This window comes from Salvelinus sp. IW2-2015, linkage group LG19 (assembly GCF_002910315.2).
Source record: "Salvelinus sp. IW2-2015 linkage group LG19, ASM291031v2, whole genome shotgun sequence".
NCBI classification, from domain to species: domain Eukaryota; kingdom Metazoa; phylum Chordata; class Actinopteri; order Salmoniformes; family Salmonidae; genus Salvelinus; species Salvelinus sp. IW2-2015.
The window spans coordinates 27,570,636-27,585,569 of record NC_036859.1 but is presented as its reverse complement, the minus strand read 5'-3'; the positions used below and the strand labels follow the sequence as shown (position 1 = coordinate 27,585,569).

Here is a 14,934-nt window from a genome sequence, read left to right as displayed (position 1 = left end):
GGCTGACAAAAGTTCATGACTGCCACAGCCCTACACACACCCACTATTCTATTCAAACACAAACATACGCACGCACGCACACGCACACGCACGCACGCACGCACGCACGCACACACACACACACACACACACACACACACACACACACACACACACACACACACACTATTCTATTCAAACACAAACACACACGCACGCACGCACGCACGCACACACACACACACACACACACACACACACACACACACACACACACACACACACACACACACCACACACACACACACACACACACACACACAACACATTCGTATATGGTGATCATCTGTAACCTTTGCGCCATTGCATTTGTTTACCCTTTCCCTTGGAGAATGAAGTCAGTGGAGAGCTGCTATCTTAATGCTTATGTGATTGCTAATATATTGGTGCCATTTGCCATGCGTATGCAATACTATGTAAATCAATCCAAAGGGTACTTTTCCCAAACACCTTTGCCATATTGCACAGCCATATTTTCACCGTATGTTTTAACTGCAAATAACAATCCTTTAGAAAATGAAACAATCTGGGAAAATTATCATGTTTAATTTAGTGGAATATAAAATCGAATGAGGTCAACATTTCAGAAATGTGCAGTGCGCTATTCAGCTGGATGGCTATTTTTGTGTTATCAGTATAAAACAAACATATTCAACACAGTGATGGAGAAGGAAAAGTCTGGCATGATTGTAACTACCGGTACTACCATCTGTCAAGGTGCTTTCATACAGACACTATTTCTTTATCTGTTTCCAAACTCTCACACTCAGGGTCATATTAACTATCTCACAATAAAAGCAAATTGTTTCAAACAGTACATTCCTATTGACCAAGATCATGTAAATTGAGAGAAATGTTTCAGAATGTTCCGCAATATTTTTGGTATATACACTGTAAAACCATGAAATATGTCACACATTTATAACCAAACATCAGTGTTTAAACATAAGGCATTTAGACTTGCCATTAAGTCTTCTCATCTTAAGCACAGGCGTTTAGAATCCAAGATTAAACATGATAGTCAACTTTTTCCGGTCAGTTTCCAACCAGAACACCTGTATCTCCTAAATGTTCAGATTTTAAACACTACTGTTTACCTTCCCRTGGTCCCGTTTAGAGTGCATTTAGTCAATATAAATTGATGTGACTTTACATGYCTTTTATTCAGATCAGTGTTGTCTGTCACCTTACCTAMATTTCAGCTGAACAGGAAAAATATATATATTTTCAATCGCAGGGCTCTACGCTGACCTTTTTTACAAGGAGCACATGTGCGCACACAAAGACATTTAGGAGCACAATGAAAAATATTTGAGATATTAAAGCTAGAATCTTAAAGCTAGAATCACACACACAATTTTTTTACAATCTAAACACTGTGACGCATTTTCATTGAAGTACTAAATGTCTTGCCGCGTTTAAAAAGTGTTCCAGAAAAGTGTCTAGTTATATGTTCAGATCCAAAACACTTGGTTTTACAGTGTACGTTAGGTAGCATACAGTATGAGTTTTACATTTTCCTGCTCAGCTCCTATTGTCAGGAAAAGTCTGGGCCCCTACAGTATGTTTAGCATATTCACCCTTCATTTCCATCCTGTTCCATCATCAAATCAATCAATTACACCGATTCCACACTAATTCTTCTCTCTCCAGAAACCCATTTAGTCTGACCATTTCTATCTCTCCTCCCAGCAGGCAGAGAAGCGACCGGCAGCGGTCGAGACGCCCAAAAAACCCAAGACMCCCAAGAAGAAGAAGAAGAAGGATCCCAACGAACCCTCGAAGCCAGTTTCTGCCTACGCTCTGTTCTTCAGAGACACCCAGGCAGCCATCAAGGGATCCAACCCCAATGCTACTTTTGGAGAGGTATCCAARATAGTGGCCTCCATGTGGGACGGCCTTGGAGAGGAACAGAAACAGGTATWACACCTATAGTTAGGGTGACCACATTTAAAATACCTAAATGTGGGACAAAAGGAGGATTTAGCGGGACATTTGCAGAACAGTGTAGCCTACATGAATAAAAACATTTAAAACAGGCTTGATTGAAGTAGCAGAAATGTTGAATGAGCAACTAATGAGCATGGAGATCCTCACAAATTTGACAAAATGACCATCTATCAGTCTAATACAGCTATWTAATTTTGTAGCTTTTCATCAAAAGCACACTTTTTTAAAAGTAGGTGGCCCATTGTTCTAGCTGGAATTTAGCCTGGAAGGATTTGAGAAATATGACTGGTTGACCATAGGCCTATGACATTGGCCTACGTCTCGTCTTGGCTGTGCAAAATATCAAATCTCAGCAACTATTGGAGAAGTGTTTACATCACCAGTAGGCTACTACATCCTTATGACATACTGGGCCTTCAMRAAGTATTCATACCCCTTGACTTATTCCACATTTTGTTGTGTTACAGCCTGAATTATAAAAKGATTAAATTGATTGTTTTTCTCACCCATCTACACACAATACCGCATATTGACAAAGTGATTACAGCTGTGTCTTTCTGGGTAAGTCTCAAAAGAGCTTTCCAAACCTGGATTGTGCAACATTTGCCCATTATTCTTTTCAAAATTCTTCAAGCTCTGTCAAATTGGTTGTTGATGATTACAAGACAACCATTTTCATGTCTTGCAATAGATTTTCAAGTAGACTTAAGTCAAAACAGGAACATTCAATGTCTTCTTGGTAATTAACTYMAGTGTAGATTTGGCCTTGTGTTTTAGGTTATTGTCCTGCTGAAAGGTGAATTCATCGCCCAGTGTCTGGTGGAAAGCAGACTGAACCAGGTTTTCCTCTAGGATTTTGCCTGTGCTTAGCTCTATTCCATTTATTTTAGTTACTGAAAAACTCTGCAGTCCTTAATGATTACAAGTATAAACTGATGCAGCCACCACGATGCTTGAAAATATGGAGAGTGCTGCTCTGTAAAGTGTTGTATTGGATTTGCCCCAAACATAACACTGTATTCAGAACTAAAAGCGAATTGCTTTGCCACATTTTTTGCAGTATTACTTCAGCGCCTTGTTGTACAGGCTTCCTGCTTTTCACTCTGTCTGTCACGGCTCCTCTACTTGTTCGTTCGGCGATCGGCGATCGACGTCAACGGCTTTCTAGCCATCGCCGCTCCATTTCTCATATGTCCATTTGTTTTGTCTTGTTACATACACACCTGGTTTTCATTCCATAATCACACTGCATGTATTTAGTCCTTTGTTCCCCTCCATGTCTTTGTGTGTAATTGTTTATTGTTATGTGGATATTGTCAGGCGCCACACTTTTGTTATGTTCCGTGTTTTTGGCACGTTTATGTTTTTATGTGCTGTTGTTTTTGGACCGGAATTAAAGTGCGTCTGTTTACTACACTCTGCTCTCCTGCACCTGACTTCGCCTCCCGTACACACCCCTAACACTGTCAATGATGTTAGTATTGTGGAGTAAATACAATGTTGTTGATCCATCCTCAGTTCTCTTATCAAAGCCATTAAACTCTGTAACTGTTTTAAAGTCACCATTGGCCTCATGGTGAAATCCCTGAGCGGTTTCCTTCCTCTCCTGCAACTGAGTTAGGAAGGACGCCTCTATCTTTGTTGTGACTGGGTGTATTGATCAAAGTGTAATTAATAGCTTCACCWTGCTCAAAGGTATGTTCAATGTCTCCTTTTTTTAACCCATCTACCAATAGGTGCCCTTCTTTGCGAGGCATTGGAAAACCTCCCTGGTCTTTGTGGTTGAATGTGTTTGAAATTCACTGCACAACTGAGAGACCTTACAGATAATTGTATGTGTGGGGTACAGAGATGAGGTAGTCATTCAAAAATCATGTTAAACACTTATTGCACACAGAGTGAGTCCATGCAACTTATTATGTGACTTGTGTTTACTTCTGAACTTATGTAGGCTTGCTATAAAAGGGATTGAATACTTGTTGACTCAAGACATTTCAGCCCTGCATTTTTTAAKAATTTGAAAAATTTCGAAAAACATCATTCTACTTTGACATTATGGTGTATTGTGTGTAGGCCAGTGACAAAATATCTCAATGTAATCCATGTTAATTTCAGGCTGTAACACAACAACATGTGGGAATGTCAAGAGTTTGTAAGTACTTTCTGAAGGCAGTGTATATCTTTTCATTAGCGCAACGTGACTGGTTGTCATGTCTGACTGAAATACAGGACAAATCAACCTTTTTTTTCTAAATTAGTGGTGTTTGAAGTTGTTGGTAAAGTGCAGAACATGATTGTTTGGTTGCAGAACAAAGGGCCAAAATGCGAGACTGTACTGTACATTTCCTTGTTCGACTTCATTAAACACTGATGCTATAGAATAGATTAGAATATATTAATTAGATTAGAATAAAACTTTATTGTCCTCACAAAAATGCTATTTGTTTTAATTTGGAATTTCAAACCTTTTCACAGTTTCACAGTAGAAGTCATTGGCTCTCCCTGGTCCTGTGGCTCTGCTACTGTGAATCATGCTACTGTGTGTTTCGACTAACAAATGACCTCTTGACATAAGAAAATAGAAGAGCAAGCTTTTACATATTTATTCTATTGTAGTAAGTGCTATTGTCCTATTACACACACGCGCACACACAGAAACACATTCTTATGCAAACACGCACACACCTCCAGAGGGGTGTGTGAGGGTGGAGGAATGAGGGTGGATGTCTGTCTGAGGACAGGACAATGTTCTTCCTGGAGAGAGACCAGATTTATTATCGGTAAATAATGACACCCAGACAGACAGGCAAAGACAGACAGATGGATGGATAGTGAAGAGGAACAATCTAGTCCTGTATAAAATGGGAACCTTTTGAGTATTATCCAGATGCCCCAACTACAGCTATTATGCTTTATGAAACATTATAACACATTCATATGACAAAAACACTAACCCCATTTAAAAAAAAAAAAAAAAGGGCAACCAAAGTGCAAATGTTTACTGTTCTTTCTTGGTGTTTTTATAGGTGTACAAAAAGAAGACAGAGACTGCCAAGAAGGAGTACCTGAAGCAGCTGGCTGCATACAGAGCAAGCCTGGTCTCACAGGTAGGGACCCAGACATGAACATAAGTCTTCATGAGCGTGTGGTCAGTTTGATTCTCTAATGACTGTATGACTCTTGATAAGGTAACACTGTTACATCTCTTTTACCCTCTTTCCAATCTGTCTTCTGCTCTCTCTCTCTCTCTCTTCTACTCTCTCTCTCCTCTCTCTTATCCTCTCTCTCATCTCTCTCTCTCTCTCGTCTCTCTCTCTCTCTCTCCTCTACTCTCTCTCTCCCCTCCTTCCAGAAGTTACAATTGATCCAGGTGATGTCAAGGTGTCCCAGGCCTCCTCTATTGCTGGGGCCCAAGCCCCTCGTGTTCCCCGGATCAGGCCAGCAGCACCTCCACGCCATCACTCCCACCCCAGCCTCTTACATGAGCCACCCTACCACCAACCAGAGCCACCACCCCACCCCCACACCAGCAACAGCAGTCCCAGCAGCACCAGGCCGGCCTCAGCCCCCACCTGTCCCCCCTCCAGGGTCTCTCCAGGGGGGTGGCCCCCCGGGCCAGTGGACCCCATCCAGGTGGAGTGTCTCTGGGCAGCATGGCGGCGGCGACAACTCCTCCCCTCCAGATCAGCCCACCCCTCCACTCCCACTCTCATCTAGGAATGCACCACCAGCAACAGCTCGGTGGACACCCGCTGTCTCTGCACTCGCCCTCCATGGCCCAGGTGAGTTCAACACACAAACACACAMTCATGGCCCAGGTGAGTTCCACACTGTACATATTATGCATATTGCGGTAATACGCTTAAACATGGTCACCTACAATGTACAGTTACACACACTCACATAAACATGCATACGTGATGCAACCACATCAAATGGAGAGTGTAAGTGGTGTGTGTGTGTTTTATGGGTTGATGAGGATGTTATACTGTATATGATTCATGGTATTTACAATCACATCCGGTCCCTTCATGTTCCCTCAGGGCAGAGATTGAGGGCAAGCCAGGATGTAGGATGCCAGGATGTATTCATATCTGCCAGCCTGATACTGTACACACACACACACACACAATTATTTTCTTCTTCACATTTTCTCCTTTCCTCCGCTTCTGTCCGCATGTGCTGCCATAGAAATAGAATGGGAATCCCATTCAAGTCAATGATGGCATAATGGGTGGACTGGTGGCCATTGCGACTGTACCCATAGGAGCAAAGCAGGAAGTAAAAGCAGGAAGTGTACCCATCAATCTATGCTGTTATTTGTTGATTCAACTCAACTGACATGACAAAAAATAAATTTCATTGCATGAGCCACATCAGTTAACATCATTTGAATGAACATTCTACATTACCAAGGAAATTATTCCATCACAATATCAGGCAACCATYGCAAGTGTACCCATGAGTTTATTCCATTCTATTCATCGCTTGCTACAACACCTTGCATTTTTCAGCAAGGGGCAACAAAGTTTCATCATGTTGTTAAGAGTCCATGTTATACCAGAAATGGCCTCAACCACACAGAKGCCCGGCTGTCCCATCTTCAGTCAGCTGGTCCTCCCCCTCACAAAATGTTGTTGGGTATATTTTGAAATGGTTACGAAGGTTGTTTTATTTTCATGACGGTCTTTATCCATAACCGTAGGTTATATGGTAATTGTGCCATCCCTAACACACACACACAATCCCCCATTTTCCATTTTCTCCCAGTAATAAACAAATGCATTAGGCTGATGATGTGATATAAGGACGCCAACAGCAGCACATTGAGATTGATGAATGCATCAGTGGTGGAGACAAAACGCCAGGCAGGCAGGGCTATCTGATGAAGCCAGTCTAGCAGACAGGACAGGACACACACACAGGAAATGAGATGAGTTCTCTGTAGAGGCTAGTCAACAACACAGATTGGAAGAGCATCTCTCTCTCTCTCTCTCTCTCTCTCTCTCTCTCTCTCTCTCTCTCTCTCATATATATAGAGAATACATACAAGAATACAAAATGGAACTCAATGGGCTAATTTCCTCACTAATGCAACAGAGAAGTTGTGCATTGTCCTGGAAATAAAATACAAACACACCAACAAACAAAGAAAAGAATGAATATACCAATCAACAACCACAGAACAGTTGTGTTAGAGAGAGGACTGTGGGAGGGACACATCTAACACACCCCACTGTCTATTCCCTATAGTGTACTACTTTTGGCCAGAGCTCAATAGGTTGGTGTCATTTGAGACGGACATTAGTTTGATAAGGGGACCAGGTCGTTATGKAAAAATCTATCCAGGGGAACAGGTGACAGACCTCTTCAGTGAGAAAGAAACATACCTTCTGATTTCCTGTCCGTGTTACCTAGAATGAACAACAAAACAACATTTACGTTTGAGTCATTTAGCAGACGCTCTTATCCAGAGCAACTTACAGTAGTGAGTGCATACATTTTCATACTGGTCCCCTGTGGGAATCGAACCCAAACCCTGCCGTTGCAAGCGCCGTGCTCAACTGAGCAACACAGGACCCGTGGGAGGGTTTGTGGGAGATTCTAGGTAAAGGCGATGGGGTGAATTATCATTTTTTACTGTGATGTGGCTTTCAAGCCTAACTCTCTATGCCACTCACGTCCTAGACGAGTTATATCAATATAGAAAAGGCTACTCAACCTATCCTGGTAGTTTGACTGTGTCTAATCTCGGTTAACCCAGAACTAAAAGCTCACGGAATTTGGTTATGTTTACGTAGTCTGTCCAGTGTCCACGAGAGATTAGACTGTGTCCTACCACTCTCACCTGTCCAATGTGTTAGATGACTTAACCTTCTTAGAAGAACATAACGGAAAGAYAGTGTCTTTATGCTGTAGCTTTGAGATTGTGGACTCTAGGTATTCAGTAAGCATTGTGGGAATCGTTGTTGTTTTTTTTAAAGAGAGGAACTGCCATTTGTCTCTTTATCTCTGCTCAGCAGGCAAATGAACTGTTGCTGTGGCTGATCGAACATTTATTTGAGGAGAGGGGGAGGAGGTTGTGGAGGGGTGCCTAAGTCTTCATACGGATTAGAATATGAATTTGTCTGAAGTCCAATTTGAGATGAGCTGCCTGTATGGGGCTGCCTGTATGGGGCTGCCTGTATGGCTGTGTCAGTCCGTGGAGAAAATAGGGGAAGAATGGTTAAACGGAGGTTTGGGTTTGGTTGCCACTAAGCCCCCAGCGCTCAGATCCCTCTTTTATTGGGGACTTTTAAATCCCGCGGGGAGTAATAATCCTTCCTCGCTCAATTTTGCATATTTTGTTAGAGAGAGAGCGCAAACAAAAAAAAATCAGGGCTGAAACTTTTCCCCTGAGCTAAGAGAGTAGGGGAAGGGGGGTATGAGGAGGTGGGGGAAAGGGGGAGAGGGAGGGAAAGAGAGAGATACAAAAGGGGCAGATGGGGCCTTTGTGATGGAGTGAAGGAGAAGAATTTGTGGAACAATGCCTGAATAGGCTGCCACGAAGTCTGAGAGAGGGGCGGAAGAGAAACTCAGCCACCTGGCCTGTGCCCCTCATCTGTCCCCTCTCTTTTAGAGAAGGGTTTTTGTAGCGTAGCGCCCAGATTAACTTCCCTTTCATACGCTCTCTCTCTCTCTCCTCTCTCTCTCTCTCTCTCTCTCCTCTGCTCTCTCTTCTCTCTCTCTCTCTCTCTCCTCTTCGTTCTGCTCCTCTAATGCTGTCCAGCTCCTACCTGTGTCGTCCCACAGGAAAGAAGAGAAAAGTAAAAAGCTCTCAAGAAACACCAACATTAAAATATCTGCTCCCATAATTAAAATAACTACTTTCTTACTTCCCACCTTCTGTCTCTCCCCCTACCCCAGCTAGCTAGGGTCCACCTCCTCAGAGTACACTCAGTTCTACCATGGACTCTCTACAGGGCAGCTCCGTCCAAAAACCAACTCGTACATTGAGGATACTASAATACTTGCTTTATTGGTCCATTTGCATGGATATTCTTAATTTTTTGTAGTTGCAGTATCCAACCTGACACAGACAGGCTGGGTGCAGMACAGGGACTACGGCAGAGCAGCACCCCAGGAGCACTTAGGATGCACTCATGTCTATCAGAGCCTATTTGTGTCATACTATAACTTAACATGGGTGGTGAATATTTAATTCACAGATTCTTATATAGTGTATCTGTGTACAGTACTGCTATAGAGAATTCTACAATACTTTCCCATCCATAGTATCCACGGATCAGTTATCCAAGTTATATCAATCAATCAAATGTATTTATGAAGCCCTTCTTACATCAGCTGATGTCACAAAGTGCTGTACAGAAACCCAGCCTAAAACCCCAAACAGCAAGCAATGCAGGTGTAGAAGCACGGTGGCTAGGAAAAACTCCCTAGAAAGGCCAGAACCTAGGAAGAAACCTAGAGAGGAACCAGGCTATAAGGGGTGACCAGTCCTCTTCTGGCTGTGCTGGGTGGAGATTATAACAGAACATGGCCAAGATGTTCAAATGTTCATAGATGACCAGCAGGGTCAAATAATAATAATCACAGTGGTTGTAGAGGGTGCAGCAGGTCAGCACCTCAGGAGTAAAATGTCAGTTGGCTTTTCATAGCCGATCATTCAGAGTATCTCTACTGCTCCTGCTGTCTCCAGAGAGTTGAAAACAGCAGGTCTGGGACAAGGTAGCACGTCTGGTGAACAGGTCAGGATTCCATAGCCGCAGGCAGAACAGTTGAAACTGGAGCAGCAGCACGGCCAGGTGGACTGGGGACAGCAAGGAGTCATCAGGCCAGGTAGTTCTGAGGCAAGGTCCTAGGGCTCAGGTCCTCCGAGAGAGAGAAAGAAAGAAAGAAAGAAAGTAAGAAAGAGAGAGAGAAAAAGAGAGAAAGAGAGAGAATTAGAGAGAGCATACTTAAATTCACACAGGACACCGGATAAGACAGGAGAAATACTCCAGATATAACAGACTGACCCTAGCCCCCGACACAAAACTACTGCAGCATAAATACTGGAAGCTGAAGAGGAGGGTTGGGAGACACCGTGGCCCATCCGACGATACCCCGACAGGGCCAAAACAGGCAGGATATAACCCTACCCACTTTGCTAAAGCACAGCCCCCACACCACTAGAGGATATCTTCAACCACCAACTTACCATCCTGAGATGTCTGATGTTCTTACACATCCCTGCACGTGACTTGATTTGGCTGTTATAGGTTTGTAAGAGACATCAGTGTCATGGAATTTGGCTGCTGTGGACTCAGACTCCATATAACAACTTGTGAGATTCTAACCATTCTGTATGTACAGTGCATTCAAAAAGATTCAGACTTTCCGAATGTGTTACCCCATGACTTTTTCCACATTTTGTTGCGGTTACAGCCTCATTATAAAATGGTATAAATACATTTTTTCCTCATCAATCTTACACACAATACCCATAATTGACAAAACAAACTATACTTCTTATATATTTTTTTAATGTATTTAAAAATAAAAACCAATGATGATGGAGGTCACTGTGTTCTTGGGACCTACAATGCTGCAGACATGTTTTGGTACCCTTCCCCAGATCTGTGCCTCGACACAATCCTGTCTTGGAGCTCTATGGACGTTTTTGCTCTGACATGCACTGTCAACTGAGGACCTTATATAGGAGGTTGCCTTTTCAAATCATGTCCAATCAATTGAATTTACCACAGTGGGACTCTAATCAAGTTGTAGAAACATCTCAAGGATGATCATGTGAGAAACAGGATGCACCTGAGACACCTCCATTTCGAGTCTCATAGCAAAGGGTCAGGTAATACTTGTGGAAATGTGATATTTCCGGGGGTTTTATTTATAAATTTGCAAAAAAAAAATCTAAATAAACCTAGTTTTTTTGCTTCTGTCCTTAATGGTAAGGTATTGGCTCTGTTGGTAGACTTGTAGGGTGGGGGAGAATCAGAACGGTATATACTGATTTCTTAGAATAAGGCTGTGATTCGAGTTAAACAAGAGAGTGGTGGGACAAAGTCAAGGGGTCTGAATTCTGTTCTGGAATTGGTCACTGTTAAATGCAAACGGCTGCTCTCTCTTCCCTCTCGAGGATTAAGGTGTCTACTAGTCTTTGGCTTCACTAATTCAACATGAGATATGTGCACATCACAGGTATACGATCCGAGTGGCCCAAAAGTTAGTTGAAGAAATGACACAAAAATGTATTTTCACAAAAGTCTGCTGCCTCAGTTTGTATGATGGGCAATTTGCATTATAACTCCCAGAGACCTGTTATTGAAGAGTGATGCACCGACTGGAATTGAAATTAATATCCGCGCAACAGTCCCTCTTTGTTCCACCAAGTGAGACATGTTAAGCTGGACACCTCCTCCACATAATACCGCCGATGTTCCACTGCGAACCACCTTCCAAATCCTCCCATATGGCCACCAGACCCCAACGGACCACTGATCATGTCATTGTCAGAAAGTGATTCATATAACTGCGAGTTAAGGCACAAAGGTCGTGAGTTCCGGTTGATCCACGAGGGCAAGCTGGAGAGTCATCCTCCTCCGTCACGACTGTTCCTGACCTCTGGAGGTACTCCGAAGATAACAGACGTGTGTACCGCCGCTTCAAGTAAGTTATGACGGGCGATGGTGCGCTCTTGCGCCGCCATGTGCGCTATCTTCTTCTTCGGTCCACACCTGAATTACTGTTACCTGCCAAAACCACTGTATGGTGCGCAATTCGAATACATCGCTTTGGCCACATATGGCTTACACTACCTGATCGGAAGAATATTCTGCCGTAAGATGCACCGTGAAAGTCGACACCCGACTTGTGTATCGGGATCATCAACGAACTATCAAGGAGAGCGGTTTCAATTGTGTTGGAAGTAAGCTCAGCGGAGGAGTCCCAAGGAAAGTCCAGCAAAGCGCCAGCCACGCGTCTCTACATAGCCTTGACTTCAGCTGTGGAGTCGCCGACGCGGAGCGCGAGCGTATCTCACAAGCTTGCTCTTGTTCAAGAGGAATGCGTGCGCGAGCAGGTTAGCGCATGTCTGCGTGAGTGGGCGGATCATGCACGCCTATCAGTGAGGCGGAGAGACTTTTGGCTTAGGATGACAACTAGATGTTCCAAGCCGTGTAACAGCGGCAAGCCACAAAGTAAGCCTATTCTCTCCAGAAAAAACATCATGCGTCACCGGAATATTCTGCAAAAGGCCATGTACAGTGGATTAGGACTGTTCTGAAGACGGCGGTGGTTTTCAACAGTCTAGGTTTAATCTCTTGATTCAATCCCCTCTTCTCTCGGCCACTTCGGCGGATTACACACCTCCAAGAGCTAGCGATAGCAAGCGTGTGTGTTAAAGCAATTGCTTGCTTAGCGCATCACAGAATCTCTAAGTAATGCCAATCCAGATAAAGCAGTGCCTCACCCCGAGACCGCCTTCATGGCTCCAAACCCGGGGCCGGCCCGCCCTAAGCCTTTTGTATTCGGGTGCTTTCTCAGTTCCAAGGGCGTGCGGCGTTCGAGCTCAACAATTTTGCTCCACCCCTTGGCAAGAGACACAGCCCCATGTGACCTCAATCCCGTGTCACCAACACATCCTCTCAAAGAGCACTCACTTCTCCCAGCCATAACCAGGAACAGTTTGGTGACGAACAATGCCTTTTCCAGCATGCCTGAAGTAACACCTTGCCATGATAGCAAAGTGATAACTAAGTGGGCTCTGGAACACCAAGCCCACATCAAATACTTTTGGGGTCCATGGCCAGGAAAACTCCAGACTTAATCCCATTGCGGAACTTAGCGTGCGAAGTAGATGGGGTCGCATAAGCCCTCGAGCGCTCTCCATCTTATGCCGGCACGAGCCTCGATGTGGTCGATCCTCTAAGTATGGCAGCACCTACGCCTCCAGCGCCCATATCCATTTCCAGGGCTGATGGGATCTGCAAACAAAATACCTCCCAAATCATCTGGACAAACGTGCCACAAGGCAGTGAGTGATAGTGCGAAGAATTGACGAGCCTGCCATACCTAGTCTCATGTATGCCCGGATTCTGCCGCCATCCAGAAGTGACTTTGAGCGCTCATGGCCATGGTCGGCGTACTGCAGAATGGTTCTTGTCGAGAACACAAGACGTTCTGGGGTGCCTGGGTCATGATAGAGCACACAATGCAATATGTGTTACTCTCTTTACACCATACAAACTTCATGGTAATTGAGAGTGCGAAGATAAAAAACGGTCTCTTTTTGACACTTATGAAAATGCTATATGTAATTTAATACTCGTATTCCATATAACATACTGGACAAAAAAATCTAAGACCACTAAGCAGCAAGAGCTTTAGTGATCATAATTCAGTATTGTGGCCTACTAATATCTCGGAGCAGGAGGGATCTCTTTCTGGTTATTGGCTTTAAACAAATTACAGACACATGTCACAGGGACCCTGAGAGTGTACTCGAATTACACTGTGTCCAATCCTTGTGGAGTGTGCAGACACTTTTGCCCGTCAGGACAGCGAAGTCTCATTTCGTCGGCTTTCCCATGGACTCGACCTTTAAACCAAATGTTTCGGGTGTGCGACCAAGCGGCCTCTCCACAGAGAGCTCTCGAACATGTTGACTCCTACAGAGGACTCGCGCGGATCTGCTTCTGGAGCCACACACTCCCACGGGAAGCAGCGTGCTCCGCAGCCGAAGCCTTGGAGCGTGACAAACTTCTCCATCAGCGTTGCAGTTCTTACACACTCAAACCTGGCCGCGCCTAAGGCAGACTATCTTCATTAACAGCGCTCATTTCTAAATGTCGACGAATAGAAAATCTTTTTGTAACTGGGCCCAATTCACGCCCTTTCTAAAATGACACAATGCATGTCTCAGTTTTCTCAGAAGATCTATCTTGAAAAATCCTTCTTTAACTCTGTCTCCGTCCTCGCATTCATCTACACTGATTGAAAGTTCGAAGTTAACAAGTGAGCACATCAAATGAACAGGACAAATAATCATAGCTTTCACCTGTGAAAAATTCAACTTCTTGGTGTTCACGTGGTGAGAGATCCGGTCCTATGCTAATGGGCGCCCATCACATGAATAAGACATCTTTGCTACCATAGCTACTAAGAATGCACGTTTTGTGACACTCAAATTTTCAATACATGCTCTCCCGCCAATGATTTACTGCTCGGAGATGTACAAAACATGCGTACGCTTCGTGCCCTCTTCTTCGGCGCGAATCTGCCCATTCCAATGTTAAGTGTGCGACTTTCCGAAATAAATACTGCTGTGACTAACCGGGAAACCTCGGAAGATAAGAACCAACGAGGCTGTTGCCCTAAACTAGGAATTGGATTGCGGTCAAGCACATTTCAGCTCTTTGGCACCCGTCGTGATGACCTTGGAGGATAACCCCAAACTGGCATAGTATACCGGTGAAATCCGACTCTAACTGTATGCAGACGTATCAAGCGACTGAGGACAAGCCTGGTAAGCGTCATCCAATTGCTAGACTTCACTCAGCTTTTCCTAGGTGAGTTCCTCCTCCAGTCGAGGAATCTGCCAGATCACATGATCACCTGACTCGTCCCGTGTGCCATGGGCATGGAGACGTTCCCCATTTCCAACCATCCCATGTGCCCACTACAGGTATCAGCGGTGCTATCCGGCACCCGGCCCAGCTCCCAACCTGACAAGGAAGCTGGGTGTCGGAACAGTGGCCCCAGCGGCAGCGAGTCCTCGACGCCGGGCCACCAGCGAAATAGCTGCAGCCCCGAAGTCGGCGGCAACGGGTAGGAAAGTCACTCTCACTCACTCTGACAGTTATTTGCCATGACAAGTTACTTGGCTGCAAGAGGATTCAATATGGCCACAACCCATCTCCGCCCAGGCAGACCACACCGTGAGCGACA

General features: G+C 44.4%; 1 protein-coding gene across 1 annotated transcript in view; it reads left to right on the top strand.

Annotated features, from left to right (window-relative positions):
- Positions 1–14,934, top strand: part of LOC111979053 (thymocyte selection-associated high mobility group box) — a 110,167-nt gene that overhangs the window by 83,764 nt on the left and 11,469 nt on the right. Inside the window, 5 exon segments of the mRNA XM_070449035.1 lie at positions 1,732–1,959; positions 5,016–5,096; positions 5,350–5,388; positions 5,390–5,509; positions 5,511–5,771. Of these exon segments, the coding sequence (XP_070305136.1) occupies positions 1,732–1,959; positions 5,016–5,096; positions 5,350–5,388; positions 5,390–5,509; positions 5,511–5,771 (729 nt within the window).